We start from the raw sequence: 27113 nt of genomic DNA, 5'->3' as shown, positions 1-27113 counted from the left end.
GGAGAACAGAACAGAGAAGAGGAGAACAGAACAGAGTAGAACAGAACAGAGTAGAACAGAACAGAACATAACAGAGTAGAACAGAACCGAACAGAGTAGAACAGAACAGAATAGAACAGAACCGAACAGATTAGAACAGAACAGAACAGAGTAGAACAGAACAGAACAGAGTAGAACAGAACAGAGTAGAACAGAACATAACAGAGTAGAACAGAACAGAGTAGAACAGAACAGAATAGAACAGAACAGAACAGAACAGAGTAGAACAGAACATAACAGAGTAGAACAGAACAGAGTAGAACAGAACATAACAGAGTAGAACAGAACAGAGTAGAACAGAACAGAATAGAACAGAGTAGAACAGAACATAAAAGAGTAGAACAGAACAGAGTAGAACAGAACAGAATAGAACAGAGTAGAACAGAACATAAAAGAGTAGAACAGAACAGAGTAGAACAGAGTAGAACAGAACAGAACAGAGTAGAACAGAACAGAGTAGAACAGAACATAACAGAGTAGAACAGAACAGAGTAGAACAGAACAGAGTAGAACAGAACAGAGTAGAACAGAACAGAATAGAACAGAGTAGAACAGAACATAAAAGAGTAGAACAGAACAGAGTAGAACAGAGTAGAACAGAACATAACAGAGTAGAACAGAACAGAGTAGAACAGAACCGAACAGATTAGAACAGAACAGAGTAGAACAGAACAGAACAGAATAGAACAGAACAGAGTAGAACAGAACAGAGTAGAACAGAACAGAATAGAACAGAGTAGAACAGAACATAACAGAGTAGAACAGAACAGAGTAGAACAGAACATAACAGAGTAGAACAGAACAGAGTAGAACAGAACATAACAGAGTAGAACAGAACAGAGTAGAACAGAACATAACAGACTAGAACAGAACAGAGTATAACAGAACAGAATAGAACAGAGTAGAACAGAACATAACAGAGTAGAACAGAACAGAGTAGAACAGAACATAACAGAGTAGAACAGAACAGAGTAGAACAGAACAGAACAGAATAGAACAGAACAGAGTAGAACAGAACATAACAGAGTAGAACAGAACAGAGTAGAACAGAACAGAATAGAACAGAGTAGAACAGAACATAACAGAGTAGAACAGAACAGAGTAGAACAGAACAGAATAGAACAGAGTAGAACAGAACATAACATAGTAGAACAGAACAGAGTAGAACAGAACATAACAGAGTAGAACAGAACCAAACAGATTAGAACAGAACAGAGTAGAACAGAACATAACAGAGTAGAACAGAACAGAGTAGAACAGAACAGAGTAGAACAGAACAGAGTAGAACAGAACATAACAGAGTAGAACAGAACCGAACAGATTAGAAGAGAACAGAGTAGAACAGACATAACAGAGTAGAACAGAACATAACAGAGTAGAACATAACAGAGTAGAACAGAACAGACCATAACAGAGGAACTGAACCCAGATTAAGAAAATCCAACAATCCTGAATTAGCCAGCTGCCACAGGGCCTGATTGACTGGGTCTCACTCTCAGTCACACCAAACACAATGTTTACACTGTTTACACTCTAGAGACAACATATACCACAACTGACACACACATACACACACACACACACGCACACGCACACGCACACGCACACGCACAGCCCTACAACAACACAATACACCAAACAACAGCTCAGCCCACAGCCAAATTGGAAATGCTCAGCAGAAGACTAGGGACATCAGAAGTGGTGGATGGCACACATCTCACTGACCTCACAAGTTGTGGGTATATTAGTATTTATTAGGGATCCCCATTAGCTGTTGCCAAGGCAGCAGCTACTCTTCCTGGGGTCCAAACACATCAAACCATCCACATTACAGATAAAACAACAGATAAAACAGTGAACTGTGTTTGTACTGAACAAACTAAAGATAAAACAGTACATCATATAACATCCCTACACCACAACATGTCCACAACCACCATACAACAATATCACAATGTGTGTATCTGTATCTCTTTTTTTTAATTTTTTTTTTACCTTTATTTAACTAGTCAGTTAAGAACAAATTATTATTGTCAATGACGGCCTAGGAACAGTGGGTTAACTGCCTGTTCAGGGGCAGAACGACAGGTGTACCTTGCAACCTTCCGGTTACTAGTCCAACACTCTAACCACTAGGCTACCCTGCCACCACTAGACTACCCTGCCACCACTAGACTACCCTGCCACCACTAGGCTACCCTGCCACCACTAGACTACCCTGCCACCACTAGACTACCCTGCCACCACTAGGCTACCCTGCCACCACTAGACTACCCTGCCACCACTAGACTACCCTGCCACCACTAGGCTAACCTGCCACCACTAGGCTAACCTGCCACCACTAGACTACCCTGACACCACTAGGCTACCCTGCCACCACTAGACTACCCTGCCACCACTAGACTACCCTGCCACCACTAGACTACCCTGCCACCACTAGGCTACCCTGCCACCACTAGACTACCCTGCCACCACTAGACTACCCTGCCACCACTAGGCTACCCTGCCACCACTAGGCTAACCTGCCACCACTAGACTACCCTGACACCACTAGGCTACCCTGCCACCACTAGGCTACCCTGCCACTACTAGGATACCCTGCCACCACTAGGCTACCCTGCCACCACTAGGCTACCCTGCCACCACTAGACTACCCTGCCACCACTAGGCTACCCTGCCACCACTAGACTACCCTGCCACCACTAGGCTACCCTGCCACCACTAGGCTACCCTGCCACCACTAGACTACCCTGCCACCACTAGACTACCCTGCCACCACTAGGCTACCCTGCCACCACTAGGCTACCCTGCCACCACTAGACTACCCTGCCACCACTAGGCTACCCTGCCACCACTAGGCTACCCTGCCACCACTAGGATACCCTGCCACCACTAGGCTACCCTGCCACCACTAGGCTACCCTGCCACCACTAGGCTACCCTGCCACCACTGGACTACCCTGCCACCACTAGACTACCCTGCCACCACTAGGCTACCCTGCCACCACTAGGCTACCCTGCCACCACTAGACTACCCTGCCACCACTAGACTACCCTGCCACCACTAGACTACCCTGCCACCACTAGGCTACCCTGCCACCACTAGACTACCCTGACACCACTAGGCTACCCTGCCACCACTAGGCTACCCTGCCACTACTAGGATACCCTGCCACCACTAGGCTACCCTGCCACCACTAGGCTACCCTGCCACCACTAGACTACCCTGCCACCACTAGGCTACCCTGCCACCACTAGGCTACCCTGCCACCACTAGACTACCCTGCCACCACTAGGCTACCCTGCCACCACTAGGCTACCCTGCCACCACTAGGCTACCCTGCCACCACTAGACTACCCTGCCACCACTAGGCGACCCTGCCACCACTAGGCTACCCTGCCACCACTAGGCTACCCTGCCACCACTAGGCTACCCTGACACCACTAGGCTACCCTGCCACCACTAGACTACCCTGCCACCACTAGACTACCCTGCCACCACTAGACTACCCTGCCACCACTAGGCTACCCTGCCACCACTAGGATACCCTGCCACCACTAGGCTACCCTGCCACCACTAGGCTACCCTGCCACCACTAGGCTACCCTGCCACCACTAGACTACCCTGCCACCACTAGGCTACCCTGCCCCCACTAGGCTACCCTGCCACCACTAGGCTACCCTGCCACCACTAGGCTACCCTGCCACCACTAGGCTACCCTGCCACCACTAGGCTACCCTGCCACCACTAGGCTACCCTGCCACCACTAGACTACCCTGCCACCACTAGACTACCCTGCCACCACTAGGCTACCCTGCCACCACTAGGCTACCCTGCCACCACTAGGCTACCCTGCCACCACTAGGCTACCCTGCCACCACTAGGCTACCCTGCCACCACTAGGCTACCCTGCCACCACTAGGCTACCCTGCTGCCCCTCTTCACAGTCCCCGTTGTTCCATAAGGTGTATTTTTACCTGCCTTTTAAATCGGATTCTACTGCTTACATCAGTTACCTGATGTGGAATAGAGTTCCATGTAGTCATGGCTCTATGTAGTACTGTACACCTCCCATAGTCTGTTCTGGACTTGGGGACTGTGAAGAGACCTCTGGTGGCATGTCTTGTGGGGTATGAATGGGTGTCCAAGAGATAACATTAATGACATGCATGTCATTCTCTCCTGGCTCAAAGTGGAAGAGAGATTGACTTTATCATTACTTGTTTTTGTAAGAGGTGTTGAGAAGCTGAATGTACCGAGCTTTGTGCCAGTAGTTTAAACAGACAGCTCGGTACATTCAGCTTCTCAACACCTCTTACAAAACAAGTATTGATAAAGTTAATCTCTCTTCCACTTTGAGCCAGGAGAGAATGACATGCATGTCATTAATGTTATCTCTCCAGTATACTTTTAAGAGCCAGCCGTGCTGCCCTGGTCTGAGCCAACTGCAATTTTCCCAAGTACCTCTTTGTGGCACTTGACCACACTACTGAACAGTAGTCAAGGTGTGACAAAACTAGTGCCTGTAGGACCTGCCTTGTTGATAGTGTTGTTAAGAAGGTAGAACCTAGGGCCTGTAGGACCTGCCTTGTTGATAGTGTTGTTAAGAAGGTAGAAACTAGGGCCTGTAGGACCTGCCTTGTTGATAGTGTTGTTAAGAAGGTAGAAACTAGGGCCTGTAGGACCTGCCTTCTTGATAGTGTTGTTAAGAAGGTAGAAACTAGGGCCTGTAGGACCTGCCTTGTTGATAGTGCTGTTAAGAAGGTAGAAACTAGGGCCTGTAGGACCTGCCTTGTTGATAGTGCTGTTAAGAAGGTAGAAACTAGGGCCTGTAGGACCTGCCTTCTTGATAGTGTTGTTAAGAAGGTAGAAACTAGGGCCTGTAGGACCTGCCTTGTTGATAGTGTTGTTAAGAAGGTAGAAACTAGGGCCTGTAGGACCTGCCTTGTTGATAGTGTTGTTAAGAAGGTAGAAACTAGGGCCTGTAGGACCTGCCTTCTTGATAGTGTTGTTAAGAAGGTAGAAACTAGGGCCTGTAGGACCTGCCTTGTTGATTGTGTTGTTAAGAAGGTAGAAACTAGGGCCTGTAGGACCTGCCTTGTTGATAGTGTTGTTAAAACCTCTTAGAGCTCTAGGGGCGCTATTTCATTTTTGGATAAAAAACGTTCCCGTTTTAAGCGCGATATTTTGTCACGAAAAGATGCTCGACTATGCATATTCTTGACAGTTTTGGAAAGAAAACACTCTGAAGTTTCAGAATCTGCAAAGATTTTGTCTGTAAGTGCCCCAGAACTCATTCTACACGCGAAACCAAGATGATGCATCACCCAGGAATTAGCAGAATTTCTGAAGCTCTGTTTTCCATTCTCTCCTTATATGGCTGTGATTGCGCAAGGAATGAGCCTACACTTTCTGTCGTTCGCCCAAGGTCTTAGCAGCATTGTGACGTATTTGTAGGCATATCATTGGAAGATTGGCCATAAGAGACTACATTTTCCAGAGGTCCGCCCGGTGTCCTTTGTCTAAATTTGTGCGTAATCTTCAGGTGCAGGCATTTTCTCCTGGGATTCAGGAGAGAAAGCATGTTTCCAAGAACGATGTATCAATGAAGAGATATGTGAAAAACACCTTGAGGATTGATTCTAAACGTTTGCCATGTTTTCAGTCGATATTATGGAGTTAATTTGGAAAAAAGTTTGCGTTTTGAGGACTGAATTTATGGATTTTTTTTGGTAGCCAAATGTGATGTATAAAACGGAGCTATTTCTAATACACAAGGAATCTTTTTGGAAAAACTGAGCATCTGCTATCTAACTGAGAGTATCCTCATTGAAAACATCAGAAGTTCTTCAAAGGTAAATGATTTTATTTGAAGGCTTTTATGTTTTTGTTAATGTTGCGTGCTGGATGCTAACGCTAATGCTAACGCTAAATGCTAACGCGAAATGCTAACTCTAGCTAGCTACTTTTACACAAATGATTGTTTTCCTATGGTTGAGAAGCATATTTTGAAAATCTGAGATGACAGTGTTGTTTACAAAAGGCTAAGCTTGAGAGATGGCATATTTATTTCATTTCATTTGCGATTTTCATAAATAGTTAACGTTGTGTTATGCTAATGAGCTTGCTGATAGATTTACACAATCCTGGATACAGGGTTTTTTTCATAGCTAAACGTGACGCAGAAAACGGAGCGATTTGTCCTAAACAAATAATCTTTCAGGAAAAACTGAACATTTGCTATCTGAGAGTCTCCTCAATGAAAACATCTGAAGTTCTTCAAAGGTAAATGATTTTTTTGAATGCTTTTCTGTTTTTTTGTGTAAATGTTGCCAGCTGAATGCTAATGCTAAATGCTACGTTAGCCATCAATACTGTTACACAAATGATTGTTTTGCAATGGTTGAGAAGCATATTTTGAAAATCTGAGATGACAGTGTTGTTAACAAAAGGCTAAGCTTGAGAGCTAGCATATTTATTTCATTTCATTTGCGATTTTCATGAATAGTTAACGTTGCGTTATGGTAATGAGCTTGAGTCTGTATTCACGAACCCGGATCCGGGATGGGGAGATCAGAAAGGTTAAGAAGGTAGAAACTAGGGCCTGTAGGACCTGCCTTCTTGATAGTGTTGTTAAGAAGGTAGAAACTAGGGCCTGTAGGACCTGCCTTGTTGATTGTGTTGTTAAGAAGGTAGAAACTAGGGCCTGTAGGACCTGCCTTGTTGATAGTGTTGTTAAGAAGGTAGAAACTAGGGCCTGTAGGACCTGCCTTGTTGATAGTGCTGTTAAGAAGGTAGAAACTAGGGCCTGTAGGACCTGCCTTGTTGATTGTGTTGTTAAGAAGGTAGAAACTAGGGCCTGTAGGACCTGCCTTGTTGATAGTGCTGTTAAGAAGGTAGAAACTAGGGCCTGTAGGACCTGCCTTGTTGATAGTGTTGTTAAGAAGGTAGAAACTAGGGCCTGTAGGACCTGCCTTGTTGATTGTGTTGTTAAGAAGGTAGAAACTAGGGCCTGTAGGACCTGCCTTGTTGATAGTGCTGTTAAGAAGGTAGAAACTAGGGCCTGTAGGACCTGCCTTGTTGATAATGTTGTTAAGAAGGTAGAAACTAGGGCCTGTAGGACCTGCCTTGTTGATTGTGTTGTTAAGAAGGTAGAAACTAGGGCCTGTAGGACCTGCCTTGTTGATTGTGTTGTTAAGAAGGTAGAAACTAGGGCCTGTAGGACCTGCCTTGTTGATAGTGCTGTTAAGAAGGTAGAAACTAGGGCCTGTAGGACCTGCCTTGTTGATTGTGTTGTTAAGAAGGTAGAAACTAGGGCCTGTAGGACCTGCCTTGTTGATAGTGCTGTTAAGAAGGTAGAAACTAGGGCCTGTAGGACCTGCCTTGTTGATAGTGTTGTTAAGAAGGTAGAAACTAGGGCCTGTAGGACCTGCCTTGTTGATAGTGTTGTTAAGAAGGTAGAAACTAGGGCCTGTAGGACCTGCCTTGTTGATTGTGTTGTTAAGAAGGTAGAAACTAGGGCCTGTAGGACCTGCCTTGTTGATAGTGCTGTTAAGAAGGTAGAAACTAGGGCCTGTAGGACCTGCCTTGTTGATAGTGCTGTTAAGAAGGTAGAAACTAGGGCCTGTAGGACCTGCCTTGTTGATAGTGTTGTTAAGAAGGTAGAAACTAGGGCCTGTAGGACCTGCCTTGTTGATAGTGCTGTTAAGAAGGTAGAAACTAGGGCCTGTAGGACCTGCCTTGTTGATAGTGTTGTTAAGAAGGTAGAAACTAGGGCCTGTAGGACCTGCCTTGTTGATAGTGCTGTTAAGAAGGTAGAAACTAGGGCCTGTAGGACCTGCCTTGTTGATAGTGTTAAGAAGGCAGAGCAGCGCTTTATTATGGACAGACTTCTCCCCATCTTAGCTACTGTTGTATCAATATGTTTTGACCATGACAGTTGACAAGCAGTTTGGTCACCTCAACTTGCTCAATTTCCACATTTCTTATTTTAGTTTTGGACATATTTAGCACTAGCTTATTCCTTGCTACCCATTTTGAAACTAACTGCAGCTCTTTGTTAAGTGTTGCAGTCATTTCAGTGGCTGTAGTAGCTGACGTGTATAGTGTTGAGTCATCTGCATACTGAGACACACTGGCCTTACTCAAAGCTCAAGGCATATCGTTAGTAAAGATTGAAAGAGGCAAGGGACCTAAACAGAGGAATTCCTGATTCTGCCTGGATGATGTTGGAGAGGCTTCCATTAAAGAACACCCTCTGTGTTCTGTTAGACAGGTAACTCTTCATCCACATTATAGCAGGGGGTGTAAAGCCATTAACACATATGTGTTTCCAGCAGCAGACTATGATCGATAATGTCAAAAGCTGGAGTGCCAATATATTCCGCTATTATCCTCAGTGATTTTCCATCCAGATTGTCAGACCCCGGTGGCTTGTTACTGTTGATAGATAACAAAACAGAATTCACCTCTTCCACATTGACTTTACGGAATCAAAAGTACATTTCTTGTCTTTCATAATTTGGTCAGATATACTTGGATGTGTAGTGTCAGCGTTTGTTGCTGGCATGTCATCCCGAAGTTTCCTTATCTTGCCAATGAAAAAGTCTTTAAAGTAGTTGGCAATGTCAGTTGGCTTTGATGAATGAGCCATCTGATTCAATGAATGATGGAGCCGAGTTGGCTTTTTTCCCCCAAACTTAATTTAAGGTGCTCTAAAGCTTTTTACTTTCATTCTTTATATCATTTATCTTTGTTTCATAGTAGTTTATTTTTATTTAGTCACGTGATTTCTTAATTTTCAGTTTGTCAATCAGTTGGGGCGGCCAGACCTTTTGTCTCATCCCTCTCAAACATACATTTTTTCAATTCCTCATCAATCCAAGGAGAACCAAGCAGTTTTTACAGTCATGTTCTTAATGGGTGAATGTTTATTAGTAACTGGAATAAGCAATTTCATAAATGTGTCAAGAGCAGCGTCTGTTTATTCCTCGTTACACACCACAGACCAGCACATATTCTTTACATCGTCAACATATGATCACTACAAAACATATTGTATGACCTCTTATTCACTATATTAGGCCCAGCCTTTGGAACTTTGGTTTTCCTAGATATGGCTACTATATTGTGATCACTACAAAACATATTGTATGACCTCTTATTCACTATATTAGGCCCAGCCTTTGGAACTTTGGTTTTCCTAGATATGGCTACTATATTGTGATCACTACAAAACATATTGTATGACCTCTTATTCACTATATTAGGGCCAGGCTTTGGAACTTTGGTTTTCCTAGATATGGCTACTATATTGTGATCACTACAAAACATATTGTATGACCTCTTATTCACTATATTAGGCCCAGGCTTTGGAACTTTGGTTTTCCTAGATATGGCTACTCTATTGTGATCACTACATCCTATGAGTCTGGATACTGCTTTAAAGCACATTTCTGCAGCGTTAGTAAAGATGTGATCAATACATGTTGATGATTTCATTCCTGTGCTGTTTGTAATACCCTGGTAGGTTGACTGATAACCTGATCCAAGTTACAGGCACTGGTTACAGTTTTAAGTTTTTTCTTGAGAGGGCAGCCAGTCAATATTTAAAATCACCCAGAAAATATACTTCTCTGTTAATATCACATACATTATCAAGCATTTCATACATGTTATCCAGATACTGACTGTTAGCACTTTGTGATCTATAGCAGCTTCCCACCAGAATGGACTTTAGGTGAGGCAGATGAACATGTAGCCATATTACTTCAACAGTATTTAACAGTAGATCGTCTCTAAGCTTTACAGGACTGTGGTTCTGAATAAGCATTACATGGTCTTGCTCCTACCTATCTCTCTGATTTGGTCCTGCCGTACATACCTATACGTACGCTATGGTCACAAGACGCAGGCCTCCTAATTGTCCCTAGAATTTCTAAGCAAACAGCTGGAGGCAGGGCTTTCTCCGATAGAGCTCAATTTTTATGGAATGGTCTGCCTACCCATGTGAGAGACGCAGACTCGGTCTCAACCTTTAAGTCTTTATTTAAGACTCATCTCTTCAGTGGGTCATATAATTGAGTGTAGTCTGGCCCAGGAGTGGGAAGGTGAACGGAAAGGCTCTGGAGCAATGAACCGCCCTTGCTGTCTCTGCCTGGCCGGTTCCCCTCTTTCCACTGGGATTCTCTGCCTCTAACCCTATTACAGGGGCTGAGTCACTGGCTTACTGGTGCTCTTCCATGCCGTCCCTAGGAGGGGTGCGTCACTTGAGTGGGTTAAGTCACTGACGTGATCTTCCTGTCTGGGTTGGCGCCCCCTCCTTGGGTTGTGGCGTGGCGAAGATCTTTGTGGGCTATACTCAGCCTTGTCTCAGGATGGTAAGTTGGTGGTTGAAGATATCCCTCTAGTGGTGTGGATCATCGGATCGGGCCACAGTGTCTCCTGACCCCTCCTGTCTCAGCCTCCTGTATTTATGCTGCAGTAATTTATGTGTCGGAGGGCTAGGGTGAGTCTGTTATATCTGGAGTATTTCTCCTGTCTTATCCGGTGTCCTGTGTGAACTTAAGTATGCGCTCTCTAATTCTCTCTTTCTTTCTCTCTCTCGGAGGACCTGAGCCCTAGGACCATGCCTCAGGGCTACCTGGCATGATGACTCCTTGCTGTCCCCAGTCCACCTGGCCGTGCTGCTGCTCCAGATTCAACTGTTCTGCCTGCGGCTATGGAACCTGTTCACCGGACGCGCTACCTGTCCCAGACCTGCTGTTTTCAACTCTCTAGAGACAACAGGAGCGGTAGAGATACTCTGAATGATCGGCTATGAAAAGCCAACAGACATTTACTCCTGAGGTGCTGACTTGTTGCACCCTCGACAACCACTGTCATTATTATTATTTGACCATGCTGGTCATTTATGAACATTTGAACATCTTGTCCATATTCAGTTATAATCTCCACCCAGCACAGCCAGAAGAGGACTGGACACCCCTCATAGCCTGGTTCCTCTCTAGGTCTCTTCCTAGGTTTTGGCCTTTCCAGTGAGTTTTTCCTAGCCACCGTGCTTCTACACCTGCCTTGCTTGCTGTTTGGGGTTTTAGGCTGGGTTTCTGTACAGCACTTTGATATATCAGCTGATGTAAGAAGGGCTTTATAAATACATTTGATTTGATTTGATTAGACCGCAACTACGCCCCATTTTAGCATTTCTGTCTTTCCGGTAGATGTTATAACCATGTATTGCTACCACTGTATCATCAAACGTATTATCTAAGTGAGTTTCAGAGATGAATGTCATCCGTTACAAGCAAGTTATTGACTTCATGGACCTTGGTTCTCGGGCTGCATGTGTTAATATGGGCTATTTTTAGCACTTTTCTGGGTTGCTTGATTGTTTTTAATGCTTTACTGGGAGGCTTATCAGAAGTAGACATGCTCATGTTATTTATATTGGAGCTGATAGTGCAGGGTGAGCTGCACAAAGTGGTCTTCCTATTAGGGCACACCACCTCAGTGCTAACAGTATAACTCTGGTTCATAGGCTCATGGCTACTGCTTACAATAGCTAAAGGATCAACAGAGGTATTCAGGGCAATTAGGGGGACATAAATTAAGTTACTTACATTGTGTCTGTCAACGCCCCTAGGATAACGTACATTTGATGCAGCATTATGACGACTCATTGTCACAACGGTAAGGATTACCTGAGCTGGTCTTGCGTCATTGATAACTCATTGTTTCAACGGAGCCTTGAAATGCATGGACATCGTCCAGGAGCCAAGATTATTTAGATGGACTGTCATTCCTGTAGAGTATCTTATGTTGCCAGAAGGTGTCAAAGGTATCTATAAAAGTGACTCCAGCAGAGCTACAGTAATATTTTAGCCAGATGTGTAATGCTGAATTTTTCACAACCACGGCCCAACGATGGTACTGGACCTGAAATGATAGGCTCTCTTTTAATGCTAAAATCTGTTCATTAAAATCCATTTTCAGATGTTCCGAGCTAGCCCTCCTGATGTAGTTTGACCCCACATGGACTATGACAGTGTCAGCTCCCGGCATCTGTGGTAGAACAGTCTGAGGCAGCCTTGTTATGTCCTGTACTCGTGCTCCTGTGGTAGAACAGTCTGAAGCAGCCTTGTTATGTCCTGTTCTCGTGCTCCTGTGGTAGAACAGCAGGAAGCAGCCTTGTTATGTCCTGTACTCGTGCTCCTGTGGTAGAACAGCGGGAAGCAGCCTTGTTATGGACTGATCCATAATAAACCCCAGGAAGAGTAGCTGCTGCCTTGGCAGGAACTAATGGGGATCCATAATAAACCCCAGGAAGAGTAGCTGCTGCCTTGGCAGGAACTAATGGGGATCCATAATAAACCACAGGAAGAGTAGCTGCTGCCTTGGCAGGAACTAATAGGGATCCATAATAAACACCAGGAAGAGTGGCTGCAGGAACTAATGGGGATCCATAATAAACCCCAGGAAGAGTAGCTGCTGCCTTGGCAGGAACTAATGGGGATCCCTAATAAACCCCAGGAAGAGTAGCTGCTGACTTGACAACAGCTAATGGGGATCCATAATAAACCCCAGGAAGAGTAGCTGCTGCCTTGGCAGGAACTAATAGGGATCCATAATAAACCCCAGGAAGAGTAGCTGCAGGAACTAATAGGGATCCCTACTAAACCCCAGGAAGAGTAGCTGCAGGAACTAATGGGGATCCCTAATAAACTCCAGGAAGAGTAGCTGCAGGAACTAATGGGGATCCATAATAAACCCCAGGAAGAGTAGCTGCAGGAACTAATGGGGATCCCTACTAAACCCCAGGAAGAGTAGCTGCTGCCTTGGCAGGAACTAATGGGGATCCATAATAAACCCCAGGAAGAGTAGCTGCTGCCTTGGCAGGAACTAATGGGGATCCATAATAAACCCCAGGAAGAGTAGCTGCAGGAACTAATAGGGATCCCTACTAAACCCCAGGAAGAGTAGCTGCAGGAACTAATGGGGATCCATAATAAACCCCAGGAAGAGTAGCTGCAGGAACTAATGGGGATCCATAATAAACCCCAGGAAGAGTAGCTGCAGGAACTAATAGGGATCCCTACTAAACCCCAGGAAGAGTAGCTGCAGGAACTAATGGGGATCCCTACTAAACCCCAGGAAGAGTAGCTGCAGGAACTAATGGGGATCCATAATAAATACAAATACAAACTCAGTAAAATCAATGAAATTGTTGCATGTTGCGTTTGTTCAGCATAATTGTAGCAGCATCATACTGACTGGGCTTCATCTGTAGAATAACGCCTGTGACTACTCCTGTTAAAGAGCGGCTGCCTTTAAAAAGCAACAAATCCCTTTGAAAACGGCCTGTGGTATCGATATGAGTCAGAAACAAAGTGTAAATAGGATCATTTTAGTCATAAAGTCAGTCTCATCCTACACTGAGTTCGGAACATATGTGCATCTCACTGGGTAAATACTTTTTTATTTTAGGGTGACCAGCTGCGTTGATCGCTCTCTATCCAATAGCATAGACAGTGAGACAGACCTGCCCAACAGCTCTGACTGTTTACATAAGAAATACTGCACAAAAACTAAAACATCCTCGTACAAAAATTCAAAATGAATTAGAAATTTCTTACAATATTCTAGATTCATTCTGGAGATTTTAAGGAAGTGAAATAAGCTTCCTACAGTGTCTCATGAGGGACAATCATCATTAACCAAACTGAATCGGTCAGGAAACACCTCCGAGACTGATATCTTGTTTTTCTCATTTGCAACAGAAAAACACGTGCCAATCAGCATGTTCAGGGGCTCTTTAAAACCTAATGATAGACCTTGGGATGATTCATTTGGAGTGGAATGAGCTCTTTTGACAGTCAACCCAACTAACGGTTTGTGGTTTCTCTGCCCCTGGATTTCTTCGTATTGATTGGGGTGCTCTGATGCTCCTTAGGAAAAATGTTTTTTTTTTGACGTGGTTAATTTTGTGTGTGTGTGTGTGTGTGTGCCTGCATTCTCCACCATATGTGATAGGATGAGGAGATAGGGTGTGTGTGTGTTCTCTCCTCCTGTCCTCTTACCTTCTTCAGGATCGTTCCGTGCCGAGGCCTCTAGCAGCGCCACACTAGCAGCAAACGATACGTGCCGTTTAGCCTCCATGGCGGTGGCATGATTAGCGTTCCTTCTCTTTTCCGCCTTGCGTTTCTTGTTCTGCATCTCCTTCTCGTACACGGCCCATCTCTTCAACTGCTGTGTGCGGCGCTTCTGGGCAGCCCTCAGGCGCTCCAGACTAGGCACCTTGTCCAGCTGCTGCAGCTCATTGAGAAGCTCCAGGTGGTTAGCCATGGTGGGGCCAGAGGTGGTGCCAAGTGGGACCAGGGCTGGCAGAGGAACCAGGGGTTGGAGACTGGAGACGGGTACTAGCACTGGCGTGGGGGACTGCACCTTCGGCTGCAGTAGCCTCTTCCCATCATCATCATCATCACACTCATCAGCTGTGACTAGACCACCTGCTGGGGAGACGGGGGGAGGGGGGAGAGCGAGAGCTGACATAAGTACAAAATAAAATGCTTTCTTGACCTCGGTAACATAGAATATTAACTATAAAGGCTAAAAATTACAATGTGGAAGAACATCACATAGACTACTATCAAATTACAGCTGTTGAAAGGTACAGATAGGCTTCAGAAACCCCTTTCAACAGTGTCGTACTGGTAGCTTAGTATTCCACAAAGGATTAGCTACTCCTTGTTGTTTCTGCAGGCTCAATGCCCATCTGTTATCTTGTTTCATTTGATTACAGCCTCCTTCCCTCAACACTAATCTGTTACATAATACTGTAGTACAAACTCAATAGACATTACACACTCAGTGGAGTACACATTCACTAGACATTACACACTCAGTGGAGTACACACTCACTAGACATTACACACTCAGTGGAGTACAAACTCACTAGACAGTACACACTCAGTGGAGTACAAACTCACTAGACAGTACACACTCAGTGGAGTACAAACTCACTAGACAGTACACATTCAGTGGAGTACAAACTCACTAGACATTACACACTCAGTGGAGTACAAACTCACTAGACATTACACACTCAGTGGAGTACAAACTCACTAGACATTACACACTCAGTTGAGTACACATTCACTAGACAGTACACACTCAGTGGAGTACACATTCACTAGACAGTACACACTCCTCCCTGTCCCAGTCCTTAGATAGGCAGTACTACACACTCACTAGACAGTACACACTTCTCCCGGGCCTTAGACAGGCAGTACTACACACTCACTAGACAGTACACACTCCTCCCAGTACCAATCCCTAGACAGGCAGTACTACACACTCACTAGACAGTACACACTTTCCCCCAGTCCCTAGACAGGCAGTACTACACACTCACTAGACAGTACACACTCCTCCCAGTCCATAGACAGGCAGTACTACACACTCACTAGACAGTACACACTTCTCCCAGTCCCAGTCCCTAGACAGGCAGTACTACACACTCACTAGACAGTACACACTTCTCCCAGTCCCAGTCCCTAGACAGGCAGTACTACACACTCACTAGACAGTACACACTCCTCCCAGTCCATAGACAGGCAGTACTACACACTCACTAGACAGTACACACTTCCCCCAGTCCCTAGACAGGCAGTACTACGCACTCACTAGACAGTACACACTTCTACCAGTCCCAGTCCCCAGACAGGCAGTACTACACACTCACTAGACAGTACACACTTCTCCCAGTCCTTAGATAGGCAGTACTACACACTCACTAGACACTACACACTTCTCCCAGTCCCAGTCCTTAGATAGGCAGTACTACACACTCACTAGACAGTACACACTTCTCCCGGGCCTTAGATAGGCAGTACTACACACTCACTAGACAGTACACACTCCTCCCAGTCCCAATCCCTAGACAGGCAGTACTACACACTCACTAGACAGTACACACTTCTCCCAGTCCCTAGACAGGCGGTACTACACACTCACTAGACAGTACACACTTGTCCCAGTCCCTAGACAGGCAGTACTACACACTCACTAGACAGTACACACTTCTCCCAGTCCCTAGACAGGCAGTACTACACACTCACCAGACAGTACACACTTCTCACAGTCCCAATCCCTAGACAGGCAGTACTACACACTCACTAGACAGTACACACTCCTCCCAGTCCCTAGACAGGCAGTACTACACACTCACTAGACAGTACACACTTCTCCCAGTCCTTAGACAGGCAGTACTACACACTCACTAGACAGTACACACTTCTCCCAGTCCCTAGACAGGCGGTACTACACACTCACTAGACAGTACACACTTCTCCCAGTCCCAATCCCTAGACAGGCAGTACTACACACTCACTAGACAGTACACACTTCTCCCAGTCCCAATCCCTAGACAGGCAGTACTACACACTCACTAGACAGTACACACTCCTCCCAGTCCCAGTCCCTGGACAGGCAGTACTACACACTCACTAGACAGTACACACTTCTCCCAGTCCCAATCCCTAGACAGGCAGTACTACACACTCACTAGACAGTACACACTTCTCCCAGTCCCTAGACAGGCAGTACTACACATTGGTTCATATTGTGTACAACAATTACAGAAGCTACCTAGTACAAACTAATATTTTTCCTGAAAATCTACCAAGTTTAAATACCGGAAAACAATTCATATTTATCCAGAGAGTCCCGGGAAATACACCAAAAATTGGAAGTGTTTAAAACATTAAAAACCAACATAATCCATCCACCTGACAGGTGTGGCATATCAAGAAGCTCAATAAACAGCATAATCATTACACAGATGCACCTGTGATCTCACTAAAATGTGCAGTTTTGTGACACAACACAATGCTACAGATGTCTCAAGTTTTGAGGGAGAGTGCAATTGACATGCTGACTGCAGGAATGTCCACCAGAGCTGTTGCCAGAGAATTTAAAGTTAATTTCTCTACCATAAGCCACCTCCAATGTCATTTTAGAGAATTTGGCAGTATGTCCAACCAGCCTCACAACCGTGGACGTTGTGAACAGAGTGCCCCGTGGTGGCGGTGGGGTCATGGTATGGGCAGGCATAAGCTACGGATACCGAACACAATTCCATTTTATCTATGGAAATTTGAATGCCCAGAGATACCGTGACGAGGCCCATTGTCGTGCCATCCATCACCTCATGTTTCAGCCTGATAATGCACGGCCCCATGTCGCAAGGATCTGTACACATTTCCTGGAAGTTGAAAATGGCCCAGTTCTTTCATGGCCTGCATACTCACCAGACATGTCACACATTGAGCATGTTTGGGATGCTCTGGATCGACGTGTATGACAGCGTGTTCCAGTTCCAACCAATATACAGCAACTTCACACAGGTATTGAAGCGGAGTGGGTCAACATTCCACAGGCCACAATCAGCAGCCTGATCAACTCTATGCCCCTTTAAATTACATGTAAATTGTAAAGTATTTTGTCTGGAATGGCTTTTCGTTATGTGTCGGACCCCAGTAAGATAAGATGTGTCGTACCCCAGTAAGATAAGATGTGTCGGGCCCCAGTAAGACTAGATGTGTCGTACCCCAGTAAGATAAGATGTGTCGGGCCCCAGTAAGACTAGATGTGTCAGACCCCAGTAAGATAAGATGTGTCGGACCCCAGTAAGATAAGAAGATAAGATGTGTCGGACCCCAGTAAGATAAGATGTGTCGGACCCCAGTAAGATAAGATGTGTCGGACCCCAGTAAGACTAGATGTGTCGGACCCCAGTAAGATAAGATGTGTCGGACCCCAGTAAGATAAGATGTGTCGGACCCCAGTAAGATAAGATGTGTCGGACCCCAGTAAGATAAGATGTGTCGGACCCCAGTAAGATAAGATGTGTCGGACCCCAGTAAGATAAGATGTGTCGGACCCCAGTAAGATAAGATGTGTCGGGCCCCAGTAAGATAAGATGTGTCGGGCCCCAGTAAGACTAGATGTGTCGGACCCCAGTAAGATAAGATGTGTCGGACCCCAGTAAGACTAGATGTGTCGGACCCCAGTAAGATAAGATGTGTCGGGCCCCAGTAAGATAAGATGTGTCGGGCCCCAGTAAGACTAGATGTGTCGGACCCCAGTAAGATAAGATGTGTCGGACCCCAGTAAGATAAGATGTGTCGGGCCCCAGTAAGATAAGATGTGTCGGGCCCCAGTAAGACTAGATGTGTCGGACCCCAGTAAGATAAGATGTGTAGGACCCCAGTAAGACTAGATGTGTCGGACCCCAGTAAGATAAGATGTGTCGAACCCCAGTAAGATAAGATGTGTCACACCCAAAAAGATAAGATGTGTCGGACCCCAGTAAGATAAGATGTGTCGGACCCCAGTAAGATAAGATGTGTCGTACCCCAGTAAGATACGATGTGTCGGGCCCCAGTAAGACTAGATGTGTCGGACCCCAGTAAGATAAGATGTGTCGGACCCCAGTAAGATAAGATGTGTCGGGCCCCAGTAAGATAAGATGTGTCGGGCCCCAGTAAGACTAGATGTGTCGGACCCCAGTAAGATAAGATGTGTCGGACCCCAGTAAGACTAGATGTGTCAGACCCCAGTTAGATAAGATGTGTCGGGCCCCAGTAAGATAAGATGTGTCGGACCCCAGTAAGACTAGATGTGTCGAACCTCAGTAAGACTAGATGTTACCATTGGCGTCGGTTAATGGGGATCCTAATACAATCTAAACTCTAAATAAAAAAGCTAATGACTAACGGGGAGATGAAGAGTGGAAACAGTATGTGGACACCTGCTCGTCGAACATCTCATTCCAAAATCATGGCCATTAAAATGGAGTTGGTCCCCCCTTCGCTGTTATAACAGCCACCACTCTGAGGTCGGGCACTGATGTTGGCCGATTAGGCCTGTCTCGCAGGCGGCGTTCCAATTCATTCTAAAGGTGTTGGTTGGGTTGAGGTCAGGGCTCTGTGCAGGCCAGTCTTCCACACACTGATCTTGACAAACCATTTCTATGTAGTGAATTGTGCATATGCCTATGACATGTGACTGTCTGAAGAGTCACAATAGCAGCTCAAAGAGCAACACGTTATTGGAAAGGTTTTTCCTGTAGGGTTTATTAACTGCATTCGGGTCGGGTGTGCAGTCTGGCAGTGTCAATTATACGTGTGCTTTGTATTTATGGTGACTGTGTGAAATAAATACGCTCGGTTAAAGGCCTCCATGGGACAACCTGTTTGGATAATGTCCTATTTTATTTTTTGCTAATCTGCTGCTACACATGTCGTGTATTTTGTGGAATTGCATTAGTGCCACATTGGGACATTTTTTTTTTGTTGTAATTTCCTAGGTCATTGTATTTTTCCTGGAAATGTGAAGTGTGTTCCCGGATCAGTCCTGGGATCCCGGTTACCCATGTTAATCATCACCACCTACTGCTGTTCAAACGTTCAACATCAACAAGTCCTTCTTACTGTATCGACAGTAACACAACTAAAAACAGCCTGAAAATAAATATTATTTAAAAATTCAATACCTCAAGGTTTGTGGATATCATGCAAAAAAAATGACTTAAATGGACAACTTGCTAGCAGTAGGCATACAGCATCTCCCTATTTCTCTGTGACAGAAGTCCTTTGGTTTTGTAATAGCCAGCTCGGTGATAAATTGACTTGGTAATAACCAGCCTCAGACTTCCCGCTGCTAAAAGCCCTCAAAAACAAACCAAGACAACGAGTTGTGTAAAAAGCAGTCGGCTCATACCAGAAACATGCTGTGTCTCTCAATTCATTCTAAGCTAGGGATATTGGTTTATCGTCATTTCATATTAAGGTCTATTCTTATGTAGGAACTTTCCTCTTGAGAGCGAAACCATGGCTGCTGTTCACTTATCTGGTATCCTGTTGAAACCATGAAACCAGACGATGACTGCCAGATGTCAGCACAGCTCATCTACTCTGGTAACCACATCCTGACCTGTACTCATCCACAGTATGTCTCACTCTTACTATTGAACACACGATCAGGTGGACATCTGTCAAATATACTGAAAAAAAAAACGATCTTCATCAGATTTTCATCAGATACACTATTTCATCAGATACAATAACACAGCCGTCAAACTCCTCTAAAAGGTCAACTATCTGGATGTGAAATCATACCAAGGTCTTGGAGATCCTCCCGAAACTCAATCAACTCATCAATATGAGCAAGGTTACTCCTCTGAGGGATTAATCAAGTAGCATCTTCCATCTCATATAGGCCAAATAGGATCCTATAATCTAACAGGCCTATATTTCCCAGTATCCAGAAGGCAGATCTATCGATAATGGCAGTTGGTTTCGCTGAGTTTCCATCTAGGAAATGCTGAGCATTGTAACCAATCACCTGAAAATACAGGCCCCTTTCAACCTGCTACTGCACAGAACATTTCCTCAGCTGAAAGCAACGACAGCAACCTAGCTCTCTCACAACATGGACAGGAAGTCAGCTGGAAGACAATTATTCTCCCCTGTCAGCTTGTGTGTGCAAGACCAGTGGTGACAAACTTCATCAGTGAGAGAAAGTAGTTATGGGTAGGTCTAACTGTGTCCTATAGTAGTTATGGGTAGGTCTAACTGTGTCCTATAGTAGTTATGGGTAGGTCTAACTGTGTCCTACAGTAGTTATGGGTCTAACTGTGTCCTATAGTAGTTATGGGTAGGTCTAACTGTGTCCTATAGTAGTTATGGGTATAACTGTGTCCTATAGTAGTTATGGGTATAACTGTGTCCTACAGTAGTTATGGGTAGGTCTAACTGTGTCCTACAGTAGTTATGGGTATAACTGTGTCCTATAGTAGTTATGGGTATAACTGTGTCCTATAGTAGTTATGGGTATAACTGTGTCCTATAGTAGTTATGGGTAGGTCTAACTGTGTCCTATAATAGTTATGGGTCTAACTGTGTCCTATAGTAGTTATGGGTAGGTATAACGGTGTCCTATAGTAGTTATGGGTAGGTCTAACTGTGTCCTATAATAGTTATGGGTCTAACTGTGTCCTATAGTAGTTATGGGTAGGTCTAACTGTGTCCTATAGTAGTTAAAAGTAGGTATAACTGTGTCCTACAGTAGTTATGGGTAGGTCTAACTGTGTCCTATAGTAGTTATGGGTAGGTATAACTGTGTCCTATAGTAGTTATGGGTAGGTCTAACTGTGTCCTATAGTAGTTATGGGTAGGTCTAACTGTGTCCTATAGTAGTTATGGGTAGGTATAACTGTGTCCTATAGTAGTTATGGGTAGGTATAACTGTGTCCTATAGTAGTTATGGGTAGGTATAACTGTGTCCTATAGTAGTTATGGGTAGGTCTAACTGTGTCCTATAGTAGTTAAAAGTAGGTATAACTGTGTCCTATAGTAGTTATGGGTATAACTGTGTCCTATAGTAGTTATGGGTAGGTCTAACTGTGTCCTATAGTAGTTATGGGTAGGTCTAACTGTGTCCTATAGTAGTTATGGGTATAACTGTGTCCTATAGTAGTTATGGGTATAACTGTGTCCTATAGTAGTTATGGGTATAACTGTGTCCTACAGTAGTTATGGGTAGGTCTAACTGTGTCCTATAGTAGTTATGGGTAGGTCTAACTGTGTCCTATAGTAGTTATGGGTAGGTCTAACTGTGTCCTATAGTAGTTATGGGTAGGTCTAACTGTGTCCTACAGTAGTTATGGGTCTAACTGTGTCCTATAGTAGTTATGGGTAGGTCTAACTGTGTCCTATAGTAGTTATGGGTATAACTGTGTCCTATAGTAGTTATGGGTATAACTGTGTCCTATAGTAGTTATGGGTATAACTGTGTCCTATAGTAGTTATGGGTAGGTCTAACTGTGTCCTATAATAGTTATGGGTCTAACTGTGTCCTATAGTAGTTATGGGTAGGTCTAACTGTGTCCTACAGTAGCTATGGGTAGGTCTAACTGTGTCCTATAGTAGTTATGGGTATAACTGTGTCCTATAGTAGTTATGGGTATAACTGTGTCCTACAGTAGTTATGGGTAGGTCTAACTGTGTCCGATAGTAGTTATGGGTATAACTGTGTCCTACAGTAGTTATGGGTATAACTGTGTCCTATAGTAGTTATGGGTAGGTCTAACTGTGTCCTATAGTAGTTATGGGTATAACTGTGTCCTATAGTAGATATGGGTAGGTCTAACTGTGTCCTACAGTAGTTATGGGTAGGTCTAACTGTGTCCTATAGTAGTTATGGGTATAACTGTGTCCTACAGTAGTTATGGGTATAACTGTGTCCTATAGTAGTTATGGGTAGGTCTAACTGTGTCCTATAGTAGTTATGGGTAGGTCTAACTGTGTCCTACAGTAGTTATGGGTAGGTCTAACTGTGTCCTACAGTAGTTATGGGTAGGTCTAACTGTGTCCTACAGTAGTTATGGGTAGGTCTAACTGTGTCCTACAGTAGTTATGGGTACAGTGCCTTGCAAAAGTATTCATCCCCCTTGGCATCCTATTTTGTTGCATTACAACCTGTAATTTAAATTTATTTTTATTTGGATTTAATGTAATGGACATACGCAAAATAGTCCAAATTGGTGAAATTAGATAAATAACTTGTTTCAAAACAAATTATTATATGTATTCATCCCCTTTGCTAAATAAGATCTGGTACAACCACTTACCGTCAGAAGTCACATCATTAGTTCAATAAATTCCCTGTGTGCAATCTAAGTGTCACATGATCTGTCACATGATCTCAGTATTCTGTTCTGAAAGGCCCCAGAGTCTGCAACACCACTAAGCAAGGGGCACCACCAAGCAAGCGGCACCATGAAGACCAAGGAGCTCTCCAAACAGGTCAGGGACAAAGTTGTGGAGAAGTACAGATCAGGTTTGGGTTATAAAAAAATATCTGAAACTTAGAACATCCCTCAGGGCACCGTTAAATCCATTATTAAAAAATTGAAATAATATGGCACCACAACAAACCTGCCAAGAGAGGGCCGCCCACCAAAACTCACGGACCAGGCAAGGAGGGCATTAGTCCGAGGCAACAAAGAGACCAAAGATAAGCCTGAAGGAGCTGCAAAGCTCTACAGCAGAGATTGGAGTATCTGTCCATAGGACCACTTTAAACCGTACACTCCACAGAGCTGGGCTTTACAGAAGAGTGGCCAGAAAAAAAGCCATTGCTTAAAGAAAAAAAATAAGTAAACATGTTTGGTGTTCGCCAGAAGGCATGTGGGAGACTGGTCAGATGAGACTAAGAAGGTACTCTGGTCAGATGAGACTAAAATTTAGCTTTTTGGCCATCAAGGAAAATGTTATGTCTGGCGCAAACCCAACACCTCGCATCACCCCGAGAGCATCATCCCCACAGTGAAGCATGGTGGTGGCAGCATCATGCCGTGGGGATGTTTCTCATCGGCAGGGACTGAGAAACTGGTCAGAATTTAAGGAATGATGGATGGCGCTAAATACAGGGAAATTCTTGAGGGAAACCTGTTTCAGTCTTCCAGAGATTTGAGACTGGGACGGAGGTTCCCCTTCCAGCAGGACAATGACCCTAAGCACACTGCTAAACAAACACTCAAGTGGTTTAAGGGAAAACATTTAAATGTCTTGGAATGGCCTAGTCAAAGCTCAGACCTCAATCCAATTGAGAATCTGTGGTAGGACTTAAAGATTGCCGTACACCAGCGGAACCCATCCAACTTGAAGGAGCTGGAGCAGTTTTGCCTTGAAGAATGGGCAAAAATCTCAGTGGCTAGATGTGCCAAGCTTATAGAGACATACCCCAAGAGACTTGCAGCTGTAAGTGCTGCAAAAGGTGGCTCAACAAAGTATTGACTTTGGGGATGGTGAATAGTTATCACGGTCAAGTTCTGTTTTTGTGTGTGTTATTTCTTGTTTGTTTCACAATAAAAAATATTGTTGCATGTTGTGTAAATCAAATGATACAAGCCCCTCCCCTCCCCCACAAAAAAAAAAAACATTTTAATTACAGGTTGTAAGGCAACAAAACAGGGAAAATGCCAAGGGGGGGGGGGGGTTGTAAGCCCCTGTAGATCTAACCGTGTCCTAGGTGGATACACTGTATTCTGCCTCCTAACATTCTCCACAGGATATTACCGTTTTAAGGCTAGTTAGACAGTTGCTGCTTTTGAACTAATCAAATGTGATGCTGAACACAGTATGAATTATACATGTGGATTAACTGTTTTCAGCATCAGCTCAAATTATCCACCATTTTGAAGTAGAAGACATACAAATGTGCTGCCAATGCTGAACACAGTATGAATTATACATGTGGATTAACTGTTTTCAGCATCAGCTCAAATTATCCACCATTTTGAAGTAGAAGACATACAAATGTGCTGCCAATGCTGAACACAGTATGAATTATACATGTGGATTAACTGTTTTCAGCATCAGCTCAAATTATCCACCATTTTGAAGTAGAAGACATACAAATGTGCTGCCAATGCTGAACACAGTATGAATTATACATGTGGATTAACTGTTTTCAGCATCAACTCAAATTATCCACCATTTTGAAGTAGAAGACATACAAATGTGCTGCCAATGCTGAACACAGTATGAATTATACATGTGGATTAACTGTTTTCAGCATCAGCTCAAATTATCCACCATTTTGAAGTAGAAGACATACAAATGTGCTGCCAATGCTGAACACAGTATGAATTATACATGTGGATTAACTGTTTTCAGCATCAGCTCAAATTATCCACCATTTTGAAGTAGAAGACATACAAATGTGCTGCCAATGCTGAACACAGTATGAATTATACATGTGGATTAACTGTTTTCAGCATCAACTCAAATTATCCACCATTTTGAAGTAGAAGACATACAATTTTATCTGTTATTTTACCAGGTAAGTTGACTGAGAACACGTTCTCATTTACAGCAACGACCTGGGGAATAGTTACAGGGGAGAGGAGAGGGATGAAAGAGGCTATTGTAAAGTAGGGATTATTAGGTGACCGTGATAGTTTGAGGGCCAGATTGGGAATTTAGCCAGGACACCGGGGTTAACACCCCTACTCTTACGATAAGTGCCATGGGATCTTTAATGACTTCAGAGAGTCAGGACACCCGTTTAACGGGCCCTCCAACACCACTTCCAGTAGCATCTGGTCTCCCATCCAGGGACTGACCAGAACCAACCCTGATTAGCTTCAGAAGCAAGCAAGCAATGGTATGCAGGGTGGTAATGGTGCCGGCTGGTTCTGTTTTGGCTTGTCAGTCACCTTTCAATAACCATGAAATGATAAAGCCTAAAGTAAATTAGTGGTGTTACGTCTTTGACACAGTCCCAACATTTACATACATTCACAGCTGCTACCTTTATAGGGTGCTTATTAAGTGATGAGGGAGAAACGGAACAGAAGGTGTTTACAGTATAGTAATTCAACCACGATGCCAAACTGGGAAATAAAATGCACGGATGCCAAATAATCTGTGCAACATTTAAACCTTTCACAGTAAAGAGTCCCAGTGGATGGATATGGCTCAGGAGCAGGCACATGCACAGATACTGTAGGGCTCTATCTGTACAGTAGTGATGCGGGTTGGCTCATAACCAGCAGTCCCTGCAGTTATATATGTGCAGCGGGCAGGTTTAGGGTCATGAAATATTGTGTGGTTGAAGGGCGGGTGGGTGGTGGTCGGGTTAAATAAAGAGAAAACAATACCCTAAAATGTATAATTATTGTGCAATTTATATCTATCGGCTACATTGACGTTTTTCTTTCATTCTTTTTAGGCTATCTGGCATTAGTGCATAAGCCTAAACTTTAGGGCCTAACATGGAACACAAACCGTCTGTGCGTGTGCGCCATCGTGCATAAATTTGTTTTGTCCCCCTACACCAAACGTGATCACGACACGCAGGTTAAAATATCAGAACAAACTCTGAACCAATGACATTAATTTGGGGACAGGGCAAAAAGCATTAAACATGTCTTCTTCCGAAGAGGAGAGGCGAAAAGGATCGGAGGACCAATATGCGGCGTGGTAAGTGTCCATGGTTCTTTTAATAAGAAATAGTACACATGAACAACTGAATACAAAAACAATAAACGTGGAATGAACGAAACCCAAAACAGTACCGTGTGGTGAAAAACACAGACACGGAAACAAACACCCACAAACACACAGTGAAACCCAGGCTACCTAAGTATGATTCTCAATCAGAGACAACTAATGACACCTGCCTCTGATTGAGAACCATACTAGGCCGAAACATAGAAATCCCCAAATCATAGAAAAACAAACATAGACTGCCCATCCCAACTCACGCCCTGACCATACTAAATAAAGACAAAACAAAGGAAATAAAGGTCAGAACGTGACACAACCGAATCGTTTCAAGTCATCTCTCCTCCTTCCAGGCTTTTTCAGCATTGAACTTATATGGTGATTGGCATCTACACTTTCATAGTATTACCACGACGACCGGCAACAAAATTCGTATTTCAATCACCCACATGGGTATAACCAATGAGGAGATGGCACGTGGGTACCTGCTTCTATAAACCAATGAGGAGATGGGAGAGGCAGGACTTGCAGCGTGCTCTGCGTCAGAAATAGGAATGACTTCTATTTTAGCTCGTTGCCGGCGCGCGAGCAGTGTGGGTGAAATAATTGAATAACATAGATTCCTAAATGTATTTTTCGCGAGCGGTGTAGTCAGAGTATAACACGCGCCAAATAGCCTACAAGCCCAGTTAGATATTACTGCATGGTTGGAACTAGAAGCACAAGCATTTCGCTACACTCGCATTAACATCTGCTAACCATGTGTATGCGACCAATAAAATTGAATTTGATTTAATAGTAGTGACAGTGATAGTAATAGTAGTAGTATTGATAGTGGTAGTAGTGATAGTAATAGTAGTAGTATTGATAGTGGTAGTAGTGATAGTAGTATTGATAGTAGTAGTGATAGTAGTATTGATAGTAGTGATAGTGATAGTAATAGTAGTAGTATTGATAGTGGTAGTAGTGATAGTAGTAGTGATAGTAGTATTGATAGTAGTG

General features: G+C 44.1%; 1 protein-coding gene and 1 long non-coding RNA gene across 3 annotated transcripts in view; one reads left to right on the top strand and one right to left on the bottom strand.

The window, feature by feature from the left end:
- Window positions 1-27113, bottom strand: part of LOC118940502 (protein phosphatase 1 regulatory inhibitor subunit 16B) — a 170642-nt gene that overhangs the window by 96170 nt on the left and 47359 nt on the right. The window contains exon 2 of one of the 2 annotated variants that reach the window (XM_036950829.2): window positions 14115-14546. In XM_036950829.2, coding sequence (XP_036806724.1) covers window positions 14115-14379 — 265 coding nt within the window. In that variant the 5' untranslated portion in view covers window positions 14380-14546. The remainder of the gene's footprint in view (window positions 1-14114; window positions 14547-27113) is intronic. The other variant, XM_036950828.2, reaches the window with a different exon arrangement.
- On the top strand, window positions 5563-12036 carry LOC149976489 (uncharacterized). Its single transcript, XR_016488090.1, has 3 exons — window positions 5563-5894; window positions 6263-6324; window positions 10649-12036. It is a non-coding gene; the product is annotated as an uncharacterized LOC149976489 (long non-coding RNA).

The sequence above is a fragment of the Oncorhynchus mykiss genome, chromosome 17 (assembly GCF_057628025.1).
Source record: "Oncorhynchus mykiss isolate SJ-2025 chromosome 17, ASM5762802v1, whole genome shotgun sequence".
NCBI lineage: Eukaryota > Metazoa > Chordata > Actinopteri > Salmoniformes > Salmonidae > Oncorhynchus > Oncorhynchus mykiss.
Note: the sequence above shows the minus strand (reverse complement) of the source record. Positions and strands in the feature narration are given on the sequence as shown.